Source organism: Coenobita brevimanus, chromosome 29, assembly GCF_032717465.1.
Source record: "Coenobita brevimanus isolate Jiangsu-jjx chromosome 29, ASM3271746v2, whole genome shotgun sequence".
Taxonomy (NCBI): Eukaryota; Metazoa; Arthropoda; class Malacostraca; order Decapoda; family Coenobitidae; genus Coenobita; species Coenobita brevimanus.
Genome location: NC_136982.1, coordinates 4,409,353 through 4,422,577, shown reverse-complemented (window position 1 = coordinate 4,422,577; position 13,225 = coordinate 4,409,353). Strand labels below are relative to the sequence as shown.

The 13,225-nt window shown below is 41.5% G+C and overlaps 1 protein-coding gene across 1 annotated transcript in view; it reads right to left on the bottom strand.

Annotated features, from left to right (window-relative positions):
* The window catches only part of LOC145395049 (potassium voltage-gated channel subfamily KQT member 1-like), a 1,161,165-nt gene that overhangs the window by 132,335 nt on the left and 1,015,605 nt on the right, over positions 1-13,225 (bottom strand). Inside the window, exons 15-17 of the mRNA XM_080268799.1 lie at positions 3,887-3,983; positions 3,460-3,642; positions 2,281-2,447 (exon numbers count right to left, since the gene is read on the bottom strand). Of these exons, the coding sequence (XP_080124925.1) occupies positions 2,281-2,447; positions 3,460-3,642; positions 3,887-3,983 (447 nt within the window). The remainder of the gene's footprint in view (positions 1-2,280; positions 2,448-3,459; positions 3,643-3,886; positions 3,984-13,225) is intronic.

Genomic DNA, 13,225 nt, shown 5'->3' with positions numbered 1-13,225 from the left:
GAGGGAAGTAACAAGTGGAGTCCCTCAAGGCTCAGTGTTGGCGCCAGTAATGTTCCTGATTTACGTAAATGATATGGTAGATGGAGTGAACAGTTATGCGAGTTTGTTTGCTGATGATGTAAAGATCTTGAGGAAGATAGAGGTTGAGGAGGATTGTAAAATACTGCAGGAGGATTTGGATAGGATACACAATTGGAGCCGGACGTGGGAAATGAAATTTAATGTAAAGAAATGTAAAATATTGGAAATGGGTAAAAGTACCAGGAGACCATCACTGAATTATTTTTTGGGTAATGAATTAATCACAAAAAGGAGAGAAGAGAAAGATTTGGGAGTGCTGGTCCAAGATAGTTTGTCACCAGAAAAGCACATTAACAAGATAGTTGGAGAGACTTATAAGCTCTTGACTAACATAAGAGTAGCATTTCATTATATGGATGAGGAAATGATGAAAAAATTGATAGTGGCCATGATCCGCCCCAGGTTAGAATATGCAGCGGTAGTGTGGTCCCCACACAAAAAGAAAGATATAAACAAGATTGAGAGAATACAAAGAACAGCAACCAAGATGGTCCCCAGTCTGACAGACCTGTCATACAGAGAGAGGCTGGAAAAACTGGATTTGCCTTCGTTAGAGGAAAGGAGATAGAGGGGAGACATGATTGCGGTGTTCAGGACCATGGTGGGAGTAGATAAAATTGACAAAGAAGATCTGTTTGTATGGGATAAGAGAGCAACAAGAGGGCATGGAATGAAATTGAAAAAGTCAAGCTGCTTGAAGGATATCAAGAAATATAGCTTTCCTTACAGAAGTATAGACTTATGGAATAGCCTGGACAAAGAGATCGTCCAGTCTAAAAACTTAAACGAGTTTAAAGTTAAATTCGACTTATTGAGAAACAGCGACGGAAACCCACGAGCATAGTACATTCCGTGTATATCACAATTAGGTATATTCTTAAATATTTGAAACGACTTAGACAAAGAGGTGGTGCATGAGAAAAACATTCATGTGTGTAAAGGTAGACTTGATAAATGTGGATATGGAGACAGGACAACACGAGCATTGCTCAATTCCTGTATACTACAAATAGGTAAACAAATAGGTAAATACATGACCTTCCACTTCTGAATCCAAACTGACATTCAGCCAAAATGTTCATCTCTTCCAGATATTTTATCCATCTGTCTTTCAGGATTCTCTCACACAATTTTGCGACCATGCTGGTTAGAGACACTGGTCTATAATTCAGGGGTTCTTCCCTGTTTCCTCCCTTGTAAATTGGTACCACATTTGCCCTCTTCCATTCTTTTGGCACTTTCCCCTCTTCCAGTGAGCATACAATTAAGCTGTGAATTTTATCCACCAGTTGTTCTCTGCATTCCTTCAGTACCCAATTAGAAATTCCATCAGGTCCTGGGGCTTTCCTTACATCTTGAGTTTCCAGTAATTTATACACTTCCTGCACCTCTACTTTTATATCTTTCATCACCGGAACATTTCTAATCACTCCCTCCCCTTCCACAAGCTCCTTTTCTTTAGTGAAAACTGACTGGAAACGTTTGTTCATTATTTCTGCTTGCATTGCCGCATCCTTAAAGACCTCTCCATCTACTTTCAGCTTGGTGATTCCTTCCTTTTGTTTCAGTTTACCATTAACAAATCTATAAAACAATTTGGGTTCATCCTTGCATTTGTCAATTATACCTTTTTCAAAATTCCTTTCTTCTTCCCTACGTATTCTTGTGTATTCGTTTCTTGTTTCTTGTGTGTGTGTGTGTGTGTGTGTGTGTGTGTGTGTGTGTGTGTGTGTGTGTGTGTGTGTGTGTGTGTGTGTAATTTTGCTGTGTGCACTTCTTGGGCATGTTTTTGGGATGGATTGGGTGCCAACAGCACCCACTGACCTGGTAACTCTGGTTCCTTGCCTGCAGTTGATGGGTCTGCTCAGTCAGACAGACTGGAGTTAACAACAGCAACAGCATGACAACCTTCATTTTACCTGAATACTCAATTCTTCAGTGAAGTGATGCATCTCATTTCTCATCTCAGTAGGATAGGAAATCTGGTTCAGAGCAGGAGGGCACTTGTGGTAAGTAAACTTATGCACCATGTGCCTTAGAAACCATATACAGTGAAAAATAAACTGCCAAATACACACATCCTTATTTATGAATGTGTTTCAATGATTCCAACCAGCTTCCTTTAAACCAAGCCCTAATCAAAATGAAAGAAATCATTGGTGCTGTAATAGGTTACATCAAACAATTTAATGAAAATACCTTAATGTTACTCGTTTCTTCATTCTCTGAGAGACATCAGAGTTCCCCCTGGTCATCGGCCTCTCGAAGTTTTTATTAGTGGGTGTGTTAGGTTCTGATGCCTGTTTGTCCACCAGAATAGGTTTGGGCTTGAGAGCTGAGGCATAGGGTGGGGGAGCACCAGGGACCTTTAGGAAAAGTAAATATATTAACAGCTAACACCAAAAGCTTATTCTTGGCAACATCAGAAAAATAAAAAAAGCAATAGAAGAATATAAGAAGAGATTTCAGATGCTGTAATAAGAAAATAAGATGAGTTTTCAGATGATGATAATGTGGCTCCCATGTTCATCTAAATGTTAATCTACTGGACTGCAGACTGAAGCTGCCCTCCCCCTGCAGTCTATTATCCTTCACCTTTGGAGGAAAAGGGAGGCAACTACCTAGTGGCATAGTGGCTATGGTTACTGTCCACTAATCCATAGGACCTGGGCTCTAATCCCCATGGTAGTGGAGATTTCTCTCAGCCTCCAAGAGACCCTAGGCTTACTTGGTCCAGGTACGACTTCACGGGTACCTGCCTGCTACCCTGTCGCTGGGGGGTGATGCTTCCCTCAATATGCCTTCTAAAAAGGCTTTATCTATAACACCACAGCTAACGAGGGGTTGCTGCTGTGGCCACCTGGGATTGTACAGGGTGCTCAACTGTAAGAGTGTATAGAAACCAACATTTTTCTTTTCTTCTTGTGGATCATTACTTTTAACTTTGCTACAGACTGCAAGGATTTAAACAGAAGAAAAATAAATAAGAGTTTTGAAATTATCTGAAAGTGTGACAAGTGTGATTTAAGTACATCAATAAAATTGTGACAGTAATTGCAGGATGGAAGGAAGAAATAAAATGAAGGACAGTAGATGAGTTATGATAATATTATGTGAATTTTATTTTTACACCATTAATGACTTACTGCGGTACAGCACCAAGGCCCATATTCTCATCAGCTTAGGCTTACTAGTATTGCTTCATTACTAATTTATTTCTGGACATGCTAATATCTACCACATAAAATCCATACAAAATAAAATTTAAAGGGCTAAATTGTAAAGGAGGAGGTGATAAACTGTCTCTTACACCCACTAACAATGGTTTTAACCCAGGAAACAGACATGAAGACAAATGAATAAATCCAGGAGACATACGGCTAGAGAGGCGGAAGGGACGGCAGGATTAGTGGGGATGGCAGAGGTAGGGCCACTACTGCAGCTGTCTGGGGAGCCAGGGAGAGGTCCAGGAGTGGTGGCAGGAGGTAGCGCCAGGAGACGCTTCCGGTCCTCCATGTACAGATCAATCAGCTGATCTAACTTGGACTCAATGTCATCCACCTGTAGAACAAACACGGTATCTGTTCAATTACTGTACAGCTGTTTTAATGTATTAAGTACGTTCAGTTACTGCCTGGGATTATTTAAGTTTCCAGCTCAATCAATGCATTAAAACACTGCTATGAAGATAAATGAGAAAATTTTGCATGGTGAGTTTAATCTACTGCTAATGGTAAAAGATGTAGAAAAGAATCTAGATAAATTCACAATAATGAATGCTTTAGATACAAGAGATTTTCCTCACCTGCCTCTCTACTTTTACTATCCTAGAAGCTAAACTGATTTTGGATTCGTACACATCTTTTGCCTTGGATCCTTGCTTCCCCAAGATCTGGTCTAATCTGTAATAGGTAAGTAACAGAAGATATGAAGGTATTATTAGAAGGAATTGTCATATAGTGAAAAGAATAACTACAAACTAAATTTACACAATTTTCAGTACTGAATTTCTTATTCCTACCAATCTTCTCCATGCAATCTGTATGACTTTCTGATGAAGTGATTTCAGTCTACAGTATAGTGAAGCAAAAAAGAATAACATGCTGCTTAACACAATCAAATAAAAAACAGTAAATGAAAGTATCTCTCTGTTCTTTATGTGAGTCATCTGGCTCATTATTTAAACACTTCATGAATCTTGATATTCATTAAAATGGAGTATCAGTACATCATGTGTGTATTAACACTATCCACATTAATTTGATTTTTTTTCATTATTAGTTTCATAATTACATATTCCATACAAGCAGAATTAATTCATTACATGCATACCCACACAAAAACTGACAAAGAAAATAATATTACATAAATCTTGCCTAGTGTATCTATGATGTTTATACACTTGTGGTCATAAATAATCACCTATCCGCCTGTACCCCATGCCTCAGGCTGGCTCTTTTATGTGAGGCAAGTCTTAGTGGAGTAAGAGGGGCTGAGAGGGAGGGGCCAGAGAGAGAAGGGAAGGTGAGTGGGGGGAGGAGTGATGGTGCAGGGATGGAGTGAGGGAGGGTAGGTAGGGGAGGGAGAATGAATGCGATGTGGTGGTCACATTATTGGTCTACTTTCCGTCATTCAGGGTATGATATAAAGGAGATAATGTTCAGTAGATAAGGGGGCATTACACTTTGTATAGTGGTGTCAGATAACAAGCTTTAGATAGGTGGTGATATCAAGGGCTGACTCATGAGAGACATATATTGATGTGTGGTAGGTGGGGGCACTCACCATCCACTCACTCGATGTAGTGCTGCTATCAGATGTCTGCCCTTTCCTCTCCTCCATCCTTCTTTCCTTCCATCCTCTTCTGTCTTCCTTTACTTCATTCTTTCCCTGTCCTTCTGCCTAAGGGTAACTTTACACTTCCTCTTCTGTCTTTCTTTCCTTCATTCTTTCCTATTCTTCTGCCTGTGGGTGACTCTACACTGAGTGACAAGCCACATGGTTTCCTGTACACCAGGAAACCATTTACTACACTGGGTGGTAACCATATAACCAAATTATGGCGCCTGGTGGTTTAGTGAGTAATTATTGCGCTCCAATCGGATTGAGCCAGTGAAGGTTTATATCCAAGGAGTGGTTGGGGTTGATTGCTCATGTAATGCCACTCAGGGATCAGTGAGGCTGGTCACTCTCATCTTAAATGTCGGGACCAACTGCTTAGCCCCGGACTCCTACGCTCCTCATGGGGCAATGTAGGATTGGATGATGGATGGATGGATGGACAGATCAAACTTTAGTGCAGAACCATCGAGACTGTGTGGGCCCAGATCGTAAACATGTGGGAGCCAGAGAACAAGAGGACATGGATCCGCCATCTCCAACACACCGAGGACGAGTGAGAGCTGTTCAGACGAAACCAGCAAACCATCAACAACACTGTTTCCTCAGTGCATAAAGACTGCAAGAGGTTATTGAGGCAGGAGGCCACTGGACTACTTACTACGGCTTTCCTGGTAGCTTTGGCTTGAACAATGTTGGTAAACATTGACAATGATGTATTTTGGGAGTTTGGGTAAGACTATGTTTCATTTTCCTTCAAACATTTTATGAGAGATACTACTGTATATCGTTATTATATTCACCCAAGCGCACAGACATCAAATTTATCTACCCATTATGCACAATTATTTTAAATAGCCTTTTCATACTTAAATGTCATAAATTAGTTTACATGATGGTGACTGTAGAGAGAGAGTGTATACCAAGAGGATGAACATATTTACTGTGGACACAGCCATGTCAAAAGTTGCATTATGATATTTAGTTTTAAAAATTAATTACTTGTAAGGGTAGATGACATTTCTAACACAAACATTATGGAAGTCAAAGCCATCCAGATTCCATTCTATGTCTGAAATCAAAATATATGGATAAACACAAGTATCTGGCTCCGCATTAATGTTTGATCTGTCACGTCAGTATATTTCTCACACGAGCCAAACCTTGATAGCAGCACCTATCTAGACCTTGTTATCTGACGTCACTATACAAGGTGTAATGCAGCATTATCTGCTGATTATTAACTCCTTTATAGCATGCCCTGAATGAAAGAAAATAGACAAATAATGTGACCATCACTTCAAATTCCTTCTCCCTTTCCTACCTACCCTCCCTCACTCCATTACCACACCATCACTTGTCCCCCCACCCACGTTCTCACTCCATTACCACACCACCACTCGTCCCCCCCACCCATCTTCCCTTCTCTCTCTGGCCCCTCCCTGTCGGCCCCTCTTACTCCACTGTAATTTACCACATACAAAGGAGCCAGCCTGAGGCATGCAGTACCGGAGGATAGGGAATTATTTATGGCCATGATTGTCCATACAGTACTACCCCGCTATACGATCCTCCTCTAAGCGATACCCTGTCTTTGCGGTGTAAAAAAAAAAATAACACTCTTCCCCGTCTATCAATGGCGAGTCCCCAGTTATCCGATGGGTTTTTATTCCATGAGTTTTTTAAAACCAATTTTGATAATATTTCAGACTTAATTTTTGTGTTTAGGTTGCTTTATAAATTGTTATTTAACTCAGATTAATGTGTTTTAGTCATGGGTGGGGTGAACACTGTCATTTTGGGGAACAGTTTACCAAGTCTGATTTTCTTGCAGACATTTATGATGATTTTCAGATTTTATTTTAGGGTTTAGGTGATTGATAAACAGCTTTTAAGCTTAGTTTAGCTTGTTTTAAAGGTATTTGGGGGTTTAGGGTGATCTAGAAACTTGTTTTTGGAATCATTTGGGTGGGATTTCCACTTGGCTGAGGGGGATCCCTATGCTTTCAACTGCAGCCCTATACTTTCTATGTTTTAATGTCCCCAGTAACCAATATCCCAGTTCAGTGATGGGTTTTCCCAAATTCATCTCAATGTTATAACTGGGACGCCCTGTACACAAGATGCTACACAAAAGTTTTCGAAATCTGACTAAAGAAGGAAAAACTTGCGTCGTCCTAATCACCACTGTCCCCTTCAAAGTAATCTCCTTGAGTGTGCAGACACTGATCCCATCACTTCTCCCATGATAGGAACACACTCTATAAGTCCTTGACAATCAGCTAGCTCAGGAGCTTCCGCGATTCCTACTGGATCCCCTCAATGGTGCCCAATCTTAGCCCTTTTGGGAGTTTCATTTATGGATGGAGGAAAAAAATCATAGGAGGCCAAATCTGTTGAATATGAGGGGTGGGGGACAACCGGCAAGTTTTTTTTAAGCCAAAAACTGCTGAACAACATGGGCTGTGTGCATGGGTGCAATGTCATGGTGAAACACCAAATCGTTTGTGCACCACTTGTCTGGACATTTTCACCAAACAAAATGCATTGGCAAGTTCCATATGACAGGCTAACAGTGTTACAAACATCGTGGATTGTCCTTCTGCGAACTTCAAGGATGGTTGCACAAACTCTGGCCACACAGTCAGAAGTTGAATTGGTGGAAGGGTGGCCAGAACTTGGATCGTCATCTGTTGACGTTTTTCCATTTTTAAAACACTTAAACATCATAGATTTGTGTAACCCCGAAAGCAATGTCACCAAATGCTTGTTTTAACATTCTATAAGTTTAGCATTTTACGAGTTTCTGCCGTGTTCTTCTCGGGTTTCACCCAACACTTGATGCACACATATTGCTCTGTCACAGCCTCCATTTTTGTGATCACAAAATTTGCAAACTAGCCCAAATATGACAATAAAAAAACACACATGTGCAGTGAACACATCCACCCTGCACAACACCACCTGACACACAGTGCCACCTAGCATCCACACACTGTATGACAAATGGTTTCCACCTTGCTTTCAAATTCTGGGAACTTTTGGGTAGCACCAGGTGTGTGTGTGTGTGTGTGTGTGTGTGTGTGTGTGTGTGTGTGTGTGTGTGTGTGTGTGTGTGTGTGTGTGTGTGTGTGTGTGTGTGTGTGTGTGTGTGTGTGTGTGTGTGTGTGTGTGTGTGTGTGTGTGTGTGTATTTACCTATTTGTAGTATACAGGAAATGAGCAATGCTCGTGTTGTCCTGTCTCCATATCCTCATTTATCAAGTCTACCTTTACACACATGAATGTTTTTCTCATGCACCACCTTTTTGTCTAAGTCGTTCCAAATATTTAAGTATTTACCTAATATACCTAATTGTGATATACACGGAATGTACAATGCTCGTGGGTTTCCGTCGCTGTTTCTCAATAAGTCAAATTTAGCTTTAAACTCGTTTAAGTTTTTAGACTGGATGATCTCTTTGTCCAGGCTATTCAGTAAGTCTATACTTCTGTAAGGAAAGCTATATTTCTTGATATCCTTCAAGCAGCTTGACTTTTTCAATTTCATTCCGTGTCCTCTTGTTGCTCTCTTATCCCATACAAACAGATCTTCTTTGTCAATTTTATCTACTCCCACCATGGTCCTGAACACTCCAATCATGTCTCCCCTCTTTCTCCTTTCCTCTAAGGAAGGCAAATCCAGTTTTTCCAGCCTCTCTCTGTATGACAGGTCTGTCAGACTGGGGACCATCTTGGTTGCTGTTCTTTGTATTCTCTCAATCTTGTTTATATCTTTCTTTTTGTGTGGGCACCACACTACCGCTGCATATTCTAACCTGGGGCGGATCATGGCCACTATCAATTTTTTCATCATCTCCTCATCCATATAATGAAATGCTACTCTTATGTTAGTCAAGAGTTTATAAGTCTCTCCAACGATCTTGTTAATGTGCTTTTCTGGTGACAAACTATCTTGGACCAGCACACCCAAATCTTTCTCTTCTCTCCTTTTTGTGATTAATTCATTACCCAACCAATAATTCAGTGATGGCCGCCTGGTACTTTTACCCATTTCCAATATTTTACATTTCTTTACATTAAATTTCATTTCCCACATCCAGCTCCAATTGTGTATCCTATCCAAATCCTCCTGCAGTATTTTACAATCCTCCTCAACCTCTACCTTCCTCAAGATCTTTACATCATCAGCAAACAGACTTGCATAACTGTTCACTCCATCTACCATATCATTTACGTACATCAGGAACATTACTGGTGCCAACACTGAGCCTTGAGGGACTCCATTTGTTACTTCCCTCCATCCAGACATCTTATCCTTTATTACTGTCCTCATTTGTCTGTCTCTCAAAAAGTCTCTCATCCATTCCAGAAGTTTCCCCTTTAGTCCTCCTATATATTCTAGTTTCCACATTAGTCTCTCATGAGGTACCTTGTCAAAGGCCTTCTCTAAGTCTAAGTACACACAATCCACCCAACCATCTCTCTCCTGTACCACATCAATTGCTCTTGAGTAAAAGCTCAACAAGTTAGAAACACATGACCTTCCACTTCTTTAATCCAAACTGACATTCAGCCAAAATATTCATCTCTTCCAGATATTTTATCCATCTGTCTTTCAGGATTCTCTCACATAATTTTGCGACCATGCTGGTTAGAGACACTGGTCTATAATTCAGGGGTTCCTCCCTGTTTCCTCCCTTGTAAATTGGTACCACATTTGCCCTCTTCCATTCCTGTGGCACTTTCCCCTCTTCCAGTGAGCATACGATTAAACTGTGAATTTTATCCGCCAGTTGTTCTCTGCATTCCTTCAGTACCCAATTAGAAATTCCATCAGGTCCTGGGGCTTTCCAGTAATTTACACACTTCCTGTACCTCCACTTTTATATCTTTCATCACAGGAACATTTCTAATCACTCCCTCCCCTTCCGCAAGCTCCTTTTCTTTAGTGAAAACTGACTGGAAACATTTGTTCATTATTCCTGCTTGCATTGCCGCAGGTTAATTACGTATGAGTCTGGGGGAAATAGCAGTCAGATAGATTATTTTCTGGTTAGGAGGGCCGATAGGAGGTTAGTGAGGGATGTTAAAGTTATAGGAAGTGAGGAGTGTTTGCAGCAGCACAAACTATTGATTTGTGATATGGTACTTAAAGAACAAGTGATGAAAAAGAGGACGTATGTACCTAGGAGGAAAATATGGAAGCTGAAAAACCAAGTAGTAAGGGATGCCTTCTATAGCGAGTTGAGGAGAGTGGTGGCTGAACAGGGAGCTGTAGACAGAGGCGTTAATGAACAGTACAGAGCCCTCAAGAACAATTTCTTGAGAGTTACTGATGTAACATGCGGCTGGACAAGAGGACCACCAAGACATAAAGTAACTTGGTGGTGGGATGAGGGTGCAGAAGCTGCAATTAAGGAGAAAAGAAGGCTTTTCCGGGAATGGAAGAAGGGTGGTAGCAGAGAGGAATATTTGGCTGCCAAGCGTAGGGCTAGAAGAGAGGTATACAGGGCAAAGTCTGAGTCACAGAGACAATTACTTGATAACCTAAATCATAGGGAAAGGAAAAATATATTTAGGGTGGCAGGTCAGGTGAAGAGCGATAATCGGGATATCATAGGTGAGCAGTGTCTGAAGAATGATGAAGGAAGGGTAGTGGTGAACAGTGAGGATATTAAAGATGCATGGAGAGAGCATTATAACCAGTTGTTGAATGAGGAGTTTGACTGGGACAGGGAAGGTTTGGAGCCAGCAGATCCAGTGTCTGGCCCTTGGCCTTTGATTGATACTGCTACTGTGAGTGAGGCAATAGGCAGGATGAGGGTGGGGAAGGCAGCAGGTGTGTCTGGGTTGACTGCCGAAATGTTGAAGACCTCAGGCGATATACGGGTGAGTTTAGTCACTGACCTGATAAATAGGATTATTTATGAGTGTGTTGTCCCAGATGATTGGCTGAAGAGTGTAATTGTAAATGTGTATAAAGGGAAGGGTGATGCCCTGGAAAGAGGAAATTATAGAGGTATAAAGCTTTAAGATCAGATAATGAAGGTAATGGAGAGACTTTTAGAAGGTATGATTAGAGAAAGAGTGAATATTGATGAGATGCAGTTTGGGTTTATGCCAGGTAGGCGGACCACTGATGCCATATTCATTGTTCGACAGCTTCAGGAAAAATATATTGGTAGGAGAAGGGATCTTTACTTTATTTTTGTTGATTTGGAAAAGGCCTTTGACAGAGTCCCTAGAGAGGTGGTGAAGTGGGCAATGAGAAAGCTTGGCTTGGAGGAGTGGCTGGTTAGGGTGGTTATGGCCATGTATGTGGGTGCTCACACCCAGGTGAGATTGAATGGAGATTTGAGTGATGAGTTTTCCGTGAATGTTGGTGTGCATCAGGGGTCAGTCTTGAGTTCCATGTTGTTTATCATGGTACTTGAAGCCTTTTCACGCGACTTTAGAAACGGACTCCCATGGGAGTTGTTGTATGCTGATGATTTGGTGTTGATTGCAGAGAATGAAAGGGAGGCGGAGGAAAGGTTTAGGAAGTGGAGAGATTGTATGGGGCAAAAGGGTTTAAGGGTAAATGCAGATAAAACAAAAGTGATGATATCTAGGGTTGGTGGCGGTACTGTCAAAGACGAGGGAGAGTGGCCATGTGCAGTTTGCCACAAGGGCGTGGGAAGTAATTCCATCTTGTGCGGTGCGTGTGATAAATGGGTGCATAAGAGATGTAGTGGTATCAGAGGTAGACTGCGAGATAATGCTGATTTTATGTGTACGGCGTGCCGGGGTGAGCAGGTGGAGATCGTCAGACGTGAAAGGATTGAACTTGCTGGTGAATCTCTTGAGTGTGTGGAAGAGTTTTGTTATTTGGGAGACATGTTGTGTGCTGGAGGTGGGGCTGGAGCTAGCTCTGTGGCTAGGGTGAGAAGTGGTTGGAAGAAGTTCAGGGAGCTCTTGCCTCTCCTGACATTGAGAGGGCCCTCCCTACGTGCTAAGGGGTCTTTGTATGCAGCATGTGTCAGGAGTGCAATGTTGTATGGCAGTGAGACCTGGGCAGTGAAGGAGGAAGACATTCGCCGGCTCAGACGTACAGAAATGACAATGATTACGTGGATGTACAGTGCGTCCCTGCGTCCAAGGCCTGGAGGGGCTGGGTTTACAATGGAAGACTTGGGAGGTAGGATGGGACTGGAGTGTATTGGTGTTGTGATGAGGAGAGGTAGATTGAGGTGGTTTGGACATGTGGAGAGGATGGGGGATGATAATTGGGTGAGGAAGGTGAGAAGTGTTAATATTGGGGGTGGGGTTATAAGGGGTAGACCGAGAAAGACATGGGACGAGGTCATTAAGTGTGACCTTAGGGGTAAAGGACTGAACAGGGAGGCTGCAATGGATCGTGCAGCGTGGAGAGCCGCCATTAGGTGACCAAGGCCGACACATGCAAGCATGTTGGAGCCTTTAAAAACGAAACGAAAATGAAACGATTGCCGCATCCTTAAAGACCTCTCCTTCTACTTTCAGTTTGGTGATTCCTTGCTTTTGTTTCAGTTTGCCATTAATATATCTATGCGAATGAATGTGTTTGAATGGATGAGTAAATGGAGAGTGAGTCGTCCTGTCTTGCCTACCTACCTTTCCTTGGGGGAAGCAGCCTAGGTATATAGATAGATAGATAGATAGATATAAAACAGTTTGGGCTCATCCTTGCATTTGTCTATTATACCTTTTTCAAAATTCCTTTCTTCTTCTCTACGTATTCTTGTGTATTCATTTCTTGTTCTTTTATATTCTTCCTTTGTTCTGTTCTTACCTCTCTTTCTCCAATTGTTCCACGCCTTATCTCTCTCTTTTTTTGCTATCATACACTGTCTATTAAACCACTCCTTTTTCCTGTTTTCTTTCCCTCTTACTCTTGGTACAAATTTTTCCACTCCCAAATTATAGAGGTCTAGAAAGATATCCCACTTCCTCTGTATCTCTCTTGTTTCTCTGAATTTTCTCCAATCCGCATTTTCAAAAAAGTTTCTGAATCCTGTAAAATTTGCTTTCCCAAAGTTGTATCTTCCCTGTCTATGAAACTCGTCTCTTGGCTCGACGTTCCCTATTAACATCTGGAACTCAATGACCACGTGATCACTTTTTCCTAAAGAACAGAGATATTTCAATGATTCTATTACATCGGGTTCTTTGGTGAACGGTAAATCTAACCTTGCTGGTGTGTCCTCACCTCGAAACCGTGTCTCTTCTTTGACCCACTGCGTCATCACATTATTCATTATTATATTTAATAACATAGTGCCCCA